The 8,224-nt window shown below is 39.4% G+C and overlaps 1 protein-coding gene across 2 annotated transcripts; it reads left to right on the top strand.

The window, feature by feature from the left end:
• Positions 1–274: 274 nt before the first annotated feature.
• On the top strand, positions 275–4,236 carry LOC147452799 (uncharacterized). 2 transcript variants are annotated; one of them, XM_086519022.1, is made up of 4 exons: positions 275–383; positions 3,365–3,555; positions 3,640–3,779; positions 3,878–4,236. In XM_086519022.1, the coding sequence occupies exons 1-3, from the start codon at positions 284–286 to the stop codon at positions 3,751–3,753; spliced, it is 405 nt and encodes a 134-aa protein (XP_086375148.1). In that variant the 5' UTR covers positions 275–283; the 3' UTR covers positions 3,754–3,779; positions 3,878–4,236. The 2 variants fall into 2 exon arrangements, with proteins under 2 accessions (XP_086375148.1, XP_086375150.1); XM_086519024.1 differs by having other exon boundaries at positions 3,688–3,779.
• Positions 4,237–8,224: the final 3,988 nt, after the last annotated feature.

The raw sequence follows: 8,224 nt of genomic DNA on the forward strand, positions 1-8,224 counted from the left end.
GAGAACACTTTATTCTTGCCAAACCAATGTGAGGGAATCTTAACGTTTAATTAATGAAAACTTAACGAATAGACAGAGTAGAGTAGGTCCGTATGTAGTAAGTGACAAATAAATTTATTTCCATATCATCATTTTTGCATTTGTTTGATAGAGAATCTAGTAAGATCCTCTCTTTGAGTTGAAGTTAAAAGTCAAGCAATGCAAGGCGAACGGTTTTAATTCATATAGGAAATTGATATTTTTTGAGGACAAGGCATCGTGCCTCAGAAGAAAATGGAGGAGAATGACGCGTGGAGGAGAAATGGAGGTTGAGTGGACCGATCGAAACGCGAACAAGCGGCGCGGCACAGAGAGACACAAGGATCGGATTGCACAAAGGAGTGGTGAATCACTCTCTCTCTCTCTCTCTCTCTCTCTCTCTCCGTGTGTGTGTGTGTGTGTGTGTTTCTGTCCTACATCATGAGGCGATGCGCATCAGTGACGGTGATGGCGAGCAGTGGTGGCAAGGAGCCCTGGCACTTAGGACCATAGGCAGATAGCAAACAAGGTCTTGCATGGGATGCAGCTTGCGCATCAGCTCAGCCACAGCATGGCGGGACTTTAAGTGTCTCTTTGTCTTTCTCTTTCAACGGAGCACCGACAGGTTTTTATCTGTATGTGCGAGGAATGGATGCACGCAGGGGGAGGGAGCGATGGTGGAGGCGATCACACCAAATGGAAGGGGTTTCGGGCCGTGCTGCAGATGGTTAGGTCACTGCCTTGGCAAGAATGCACCCCAATGGGTTTTGCTTGATTTTGGAAGATTCCTTTTGGAATCGAATCCATAAAATTATACACTTCCTCAGAATGATATAGTTATGATTTATGAAAAGTATTTAATTTCAGTTCTCCTTGACAGCTTCAAAAACTTTGATTGATCAATGTATCAAGTTTTTTCGAGAAAGAAAGAGAAAATATAAACTTCATTCTTTCTATAAATAAGGTTATTTATTTATTTTTTTTGCAATCAATTCTCCATTCTTTGTATACCCTGCACTGAAATTATGCTTGAAGATTAGCTTCAACTTTCTACTTGCACTAAGTGGTAGGACCCCACAATTTTTGAAAGCAATTGTTTACGTAGAATCTAGTAGAATCTAGGGGGATACCTTGTTTCATGGGATATAAAAGTAAAGTGTTTTAGTTTTAATATGAAAGCAGGGAGCCGTCCACGTGCATGTTTGTGAGTAGGGAAGGACCCATTATTTTTAAGGGCAAATTATCCCTATAATTTCTTGAAATTCCCAAAATATCTCTCGAATTTCAAAAATTTCCAAAATGCACTTGTATCTATTTTTGTTGGATTGTTCAAGATTTTTTAATCTTTATTCCTTTTTTACGATTGAGATCCGTTCTTGTGTGCTTAGCATGTAATTTGTCACATAATACCTCGCAAAAGAAGGCAATTATGCCTAAAAATAATGAAGCAATTCATCTCCACAGCATCCAACTCAAATTCTAGTTTTAGCATCTTCTATGATATAAAACCAGTCTTCTTATCGAAAAATGCACTTGTATCTATTTTTGTTGGATTGTTCAAGATTTTTTAACCTTTATTCCTTTTTTACGATTGAGATCCGTTCTTGTGTGCTTAGCATGTAATTTGTCACATAATACCTCGCAAAAGAAGGCAATTATGCCTAAAAATAATGAAGCAATTCATCTCCACAGCATCCAACTCAAATTCCAGTTTTAGCATCTTCTATGATATAAAACCAGTCTTCTTATCAAAAACTACAAAAACATTTATTGTTCAAAGAATTTACTCTCACAACCAGGGGTATTTTGGGGAATTTTGGAAAATTGGAAGGGCATTTTGGGCACGTGGTGGAGAGAGAGAGAGAGAGAGAGAGAGAGAGAGAGAGAGAGAGACGGGCTGGCGGGGGAGATTTTTTCTACATTGTGTTGGCTCGGTAGCGGTTGGACAACATGTGCAAATGGCCCATCGCCATGCGTGCTGATGGGCGAGGCCCCGCATGGAGGTGTGTAATCTCTCTCTCTCTCTCTCTCTCTCTCTCTCTCTCTCTCTCTCTCTCTCTCGTTTCTCTGCAGGCATAATATATGGAAACCCTGTCTTGCTTGTATATCTTGATGTATTGAGGATGGTGACATCGAGAGATGTATTGAGGATGTTGGCAAAGAAAACACATAGGATGCGCAGCACCGGCCTTGGACAGCATGTTGTAGGGGAGATAGAGAGATGGAGATGGCATGAATGGCATCATACAAAGGAAGTCTCCAAGGGTCTTCCATGCAAGAGTTGCAAGGCTTAAGGAAGGGGGTATGGTACGCTTGCAGAACAAGGGAAGGGAAAGAGGGGGAGGACTATGCCAATGGCCAAGCTTTGATGAGCCATTGTAGTGATGGCAGCTTCACCGCTTATGGGAGAGAAGTATCAAAACTCCCTATAAGGCAGGAATCATTGATATGCGCACTCTCTCTCTCTCTCTCTCTCTCTCTCTCTCTCTCTCTCCTACCTGCACATACACAAGGAACCATTAGGATAAATATGGACCTTACATGGGCCTTGTAAGGAATCCTAACCTTTAGGAATTAAGGCTAATGTTGTATAGGGTTAGGGGGACAAAGGCATTCAAGAAGCTAGTTTTGAGTAGGCTTTTCCAGTTTTTTTTTTAGACACATGTAGGATGTGGACCTAAGAGGTCACTTTCTCTCTTTAGCTTTTTGAAAGTGAAGGGAATAAAGGAGTGTGACCACATCAGCAAAAACGTGGATCATTAAAAGCCAAAATTTGACTTTTTTTTCAAAAAAGGTTTTTATATATTTTTTACTTAAAACTTCCCCCCAACATATATACATATGAAAAAATCATTTTTTGACTTTTTTTTAAACCTACAAACACTGAAAGCCCACTTTTTCAAAACAAAATCCAAAAAAAAAAACCTTTGTTCTCTCCTCCTCCTCTCTCCTCTCTCCCTCTTCTCTCCTCCTCATCCATGCTCCCTTTTCTCCTCCTCCTCCCCTCTCTCTCCCTCTCCCTCCCTGCCCCCTTCTCTCCTCCCATGTTCCTCCCTCTCCCTCCCCCCTCTCTCTTTTCATCCTTTGCTTCCTCACGCAACAATTGCCATGGTGCTCACAGACATCACAAATCGTATGCCTCCTCCACCATGTACTCCGCACAACAAAAGCGTACATATTTGCTTGTCGACGGCGTTTACACCAAAGTCCGCACACGTGAGGGTGAGCAGAGGTCATCCTAGGAACGTCGTACCATCGGTGTGACGAATGTTGATGGTTCTTCAATATCTTGGAAGGGAAGAAGTAGGCTTGTTAAACTATTGCAATTGGTTGTGTATGGGTGCAGGTAAATCTTTGCATTTGTTGGATGCACAAATATCAAGCTCTTCAGCTCAAAAGAGTGGCATTACAAGACAAAATTGTTTTTTCAAAGAGGGAGGTGGAAACTCTCCAACAACAATTGCAAGAAAACGATGTGTACATTATGAAGCTTGCCAATACCATCACATGTTTAAAAGAAACACCCCCTCGTGCAAGGTAACAATATACTTCTTACTTTTCGTTGTGTTCTTCTTATCACAGACTTTGAAGTCTAAGGTGTTGCCTCTACTTGTTTTGTAGTGCTTAGCAAAAAGGTTGCTTTTGAATTTAAATAGTGTAAGGATGCAGGTTAGAGAGGTCAAGTGTCACCACTTTTTCTCTAAAATAGCCTTCTTTCTTACATCTTGCACGTAGGTGCTTCAAATCCATGCTTATTAGAGGTGGGTAATCTCATCCTAATATACATTTTAGGATTATTGGATGGAAAATACTTTCAAATTTGTACAGCATATATTTAACAAGTGTCTTTATTATACAGCTTGCAAATGTTGAATTCATACATGTCTTTGTTTGAAGACCATGTCTCTAACGCATCATGATACAAGGTGACCTCTTACTATTCTAGTTGAGTGGCATTGTTTGCAAGAATGGCTCAAGGAACTAGCATAACGCGAAGCTTTTACGATGGCACAAAGCTCTCCTCAAGCAATGTGGCTCCCACTACACCAAAAATCATTATGCTAACATGGAGAGATCCCTAGTAGGACAATACAACAGCTTTTCATCAGCAACACACCCTTTCCTAACATGAGGGTACCCCCACCAAACATATTTTTATGTCATAGGTCACCCCATGAGCATACCATGTCATGGAATGGATGTAAGAACTATGACCGCACTACCCATTGGAAGTGATTCACGAATGTATGTTTATCAAAGTTAATGATAAGAAATTTGGACTTTTTTGTTTGTTGATGTGTAAGAGCACTCTAGGTCTACCATACTTTAGATTGTTTGATAAGTTAAATAAGATTTGTAGTCATTTAAAGTGTAAATTTGTTTTTGTTTGGTAAGATTGTACATGAGAAGACATGATAACGTATAAGAGATCTTGACGAAAAAAACCTCGGTGAGATTCCTACCATGCACTTGTGACACCATACCTCTCCCTTCAACCCTTTGATTTCTATCGTAGTGGGAAGTCCATGGGAAGCTATTTTCAAAATTTTAGCGATAACGTTTTTTTGAAGAAACTTTTGGTTATTTTAAAGTTTGTACACAGTCTAAAAGTTCATTCTGATTGTTTTCCTTCAGTTTCAAATTTTGACCGAAGGCACTCCTTGGAAGCCACTTTTGAAGGTGTTAGGGCGATATTTTGGGAAAGTTTTGTATGTAGGAAATATAGCCCTTAACACAATAAAAAACATTGGTTCTTTGAATATTTTCAAATTCCATGGTTTTAATGCTCGTTGGAGACCCTAGATTAAGGAAAAAGTAAGAAATGTCTGTTTTACATCATTTTTTTAGAAATTGCCAACTTTCATGTTAATTTTTGGAGAATCCGAGCAAGATATGATTTTTTTGCATCACGCGATGGTCGAAGAGCACGATGAGATGAACAAATTCATGTGAGAAGCCCAAACAGATTCGGAGTTGATTAGAAGCTAGAAGCTGTTGAATGCAGCCTAAAAGTTCAACACTTCAATAATTTTGTACTTTTTTTCCACTTTAAAGACCCCCAGGGCCCTCAGCAAGACTGGCCACAAGGGCGCGCAAAAAGCCCATCCAAAAGTCCCGGATGGACATTTTGTGCGCCCTTGTGGCCAACCTTGCTGAGGGCCCTGGGGGCTTTTACATGGAAAAAAATTGCAAAAATATTGTGTATGAGGATGATATAAAGATGTTATGTTGGATGTATAGAGAGCAAGAGCTTCCCCCCCCTCCCCCGCCCCCCCATTTTTGTATGGCTTGGATGGCCATTCTCATGCCCTTGTGGCCCCTCTTGTTGAGGGTCCCTGGGGCCTTAAAATGAAAAATGCAATATTTTTTTATCCATGGCTATGAGATAGAAGTATGTAGTTTGATGTATTCATAGCAAACTCCCCCCCCCCCCCCCCCCCCCCCCCCCCCCCCCCCAATGGCAAATACCTAAACCTTGTATCACGCTCATCAACCATTTTTTGCTTCCTTGTGTCCACTACGCATGTTCTTGGTGTGTGTTTGTCATTATAAGGCCCCAGGGACCCTAAAAAAGAGGGGCCACAAGGGCGCGCAGAATGGCCATCCAAGGTCCCCTCTTTTTTAGGGTCCCTGGGGCCTTATAATGACAAATAGGGGCTTTTTTCAATGCATGTCCATGAGATAGAGGTCTAGAGTTTGATGTAATCAGAGAACCCCTCCCCCCCTTTTCTTTGTGTTCAAAGGTCCGGAACATTCACTATGTAAAATTTTCCTATATCATGTGTGTTCACCAAAATGGATTAAAAGTACCCCTTATAGGCCTTATTTACACATGTTTCTGTAACTTTACAAGAATATAAAATCCCTTCTATTGAACACATGTGCTATGTTACATATACTTTAATGAACTCCCCAGGTCAAAGGCCTCACAAATCCTGTGCACTAAACATTCAGCACTAGAAATCGACCAAACAAGGAGCCAATTTTACTTCCTTGTGTCCACCTCGTGTTCTTGGAAATGTTTTGGTTAAGCCATTTCTTTGGTATTCGAAACCACATGTGACCCCTATTGTTATAGTATCCAACCAAAGGTTTCTTGATTAGCGGTTACATAGGCTCGAGTGGTACATATCCTCTATGTTAAAAATGCATGTATCTATAATTTATGTTTACACTTTCTCTATCCAAATGAGCTACATAGTAAAAATCAAATCCGCAATTTAACAATTAAGTTTACAATTATAGCTATCGGTATCATCTTTAGCAATACCAAAGAGATAACTACCAATAGCTCATGAACAGGGATATTTAAGAAGATTTGATATCAAAAACTTGTCAACACTACTCAAAAAGGTGAAAACTCAAAGGCTTTACAATATATATATAATGAAACACGAATCAATAATAAGTCACTCCATACATCGACACCTCCATCTCAAGTTGTCATTTCTCTAAGTCAAGCTTGGCATAGGCATATAGTATGGAAACAATAACATGTTGGAAAGCAAGAATTTAGCTTTCTCAACTTGTGAAACGTTGCTAATGATATATATTAAACATCCCCAAATGAGGACATCTTGACAAAGATTGTGATCCACTTTAATAAAAATAACCATTGATGATTAAACTGAAATCAAAATATTGCTTGAATTTCTTCATGGTGGAGTGACTAAGACTTGAGACTTGAAACGTCTTACAAGAAAATCAAAATATCCATAAAGGTTAACAATATTTCTCAAATCTGTATGAAACTCCAATAATCTAAACTAAATACTCTCACTCAATGTGACACCATTTAACAAAAAAACATATTTATATTGCATTTATAGGGAATCCAGTCTCATGAAAATAATTACAAAGGGAGACAATGTTGTTGTTGTTGTTAGGCGTCTCCTACAAGTATTTGTCTTCCTCATATAGAGATTCATATACACTTGAGTGTTTGTGTGTCTATGACACTAGGGAAGATAGTCATACTATATGGATGGCTTTTCGAAGAGCTCCTAGAGAGTACCTATTGGTTCAAGATTCTATAAAAATTCTACTATTCTTATCAAAATCCTTTAACATGGTAGTAAAAGGTTCCTCACGGAACAAAAATAGAGTGATTTCCATCTCTGCACATGATTCCTTGCTCATGTCCTCTGAAAAAAAAGTTGACTCTGTAAGTAAACAATAGATTATGTGAGCACAAAGTTATAAAGTACAAAATGATATCATTCTAATAATCTAATGATAACTATACAAAGAATAAATTATAAGAAAAATCTTTCATGACTCTCCATAGATAGCACAACTTACTTGCATTGTGGGACTCAATCACATGCTACACAACTATAGATGGTGCACCAAAACCATCAACAAAATAGCACCACCCATGTTAAGAGGTGTGAAGCCTAAACATTGAAAGCCATAAAGAGGTTTGTTCTCTCCAGCATGATAAACTTAAAGATAGAGATGATGTTTAGCTCTGAATGTAAGCTACCAGGGTAGTTTTCTTACCATTCTATCTTTATGTTGGAGATGAACCCTTGCAATGCCCACACACTATTCACACCTCCTGTTGTTGTGGTATGCAAGTCATGTGAGCTCATACTTTTGCCACCTTCAGGAGTAGAGGTTTCCATGTAGTGTGAGTGAATGAAAGTAGAATGAGTAGAATCTTGTTTCACGCTATAATGGAGGTGAGAGAAGGGACAGGAGTTAGCTTGTTGTGAAACTATATGATGGGCAAGGGGAAGAGATGGCGGAGAAGCTTGCTTGGTGCTACAATGGAGGTGGGAGAAAGCTAGCAGAGAGATAATGCTGGACTATAGGGGGTGCATGTGGTTGTTGCAGCAATGGAGAGCTTGGAAAAGGATTTGTAGAGAGAGAAAATCACTTTTTAGCTATAGAATAGGTTTGGAAAGACTTTGGAGGGTGAAAAATGATGTTTTGAATTTTTTTGGAAAAAAATCAAATTTTTGGATTTTTTTGTGCATGTTTTTAACTTTTGGAGGTCAAAAATACTTTTTTGACCATGAAATAGGTCTGGGGACCTTTTAAGGAGGGAAAACTTGAAATTTGAAATTTTTTGAAAATTTGAATTTTTTTAGTGTATTTTTAAATCTGGACCAAAAAGTGGGGGAAAAGAGGTCAAAGTGGTCCCCCCCCCCCCCCCCGCCCCCCTTTCCCCTAGCCACCTCCCTTACCTTCTCACTAGGTA

Source organism: Adiantum capillus-veneris, chromosome 8 (genome assembly GCF_014529385.1).
Source record: "Adiantum capillus-veneris isolate H3 chromosome 8, ASM1452938v2, whole genome shotgun sequence".
NCBI classification, from domain to species: domain Eukaryota; kingdom Viridiplantae; phylum Streptophyta; class Polypodiopsida; order Polypodiales; family Pteridaceae; genus Adiantum; species Adiantum capillus-veneris.

What these genes read in the sequence shown, in the direction of transcription:
- LOC147452799 (XM_086519022.1), top strand. Translation starts at nt 284, where the DNA reads ATGACGCGTGGAGGAGAAATGGAGGTTGAGTGGACCGATCGAAACGCG. An exon ending in TCGGATTGCACAAAGGAGTG is followed by an intron (nt 384 to 3,364) that starts GTGAATCACTCT and finishes GTATGGGTGCAG; the next exon opens with GTAAATCTTTGCATTTGTTG. An exon ending in GAAACACCCCCTCGTGCAAG is followed by an intron (nt 3,556 to 3,639) that starts GTAACAATATAC and finishes CTTGTTTTGTAG; the next exon opens with TGCTTAGCAAAAAGGTTGCT.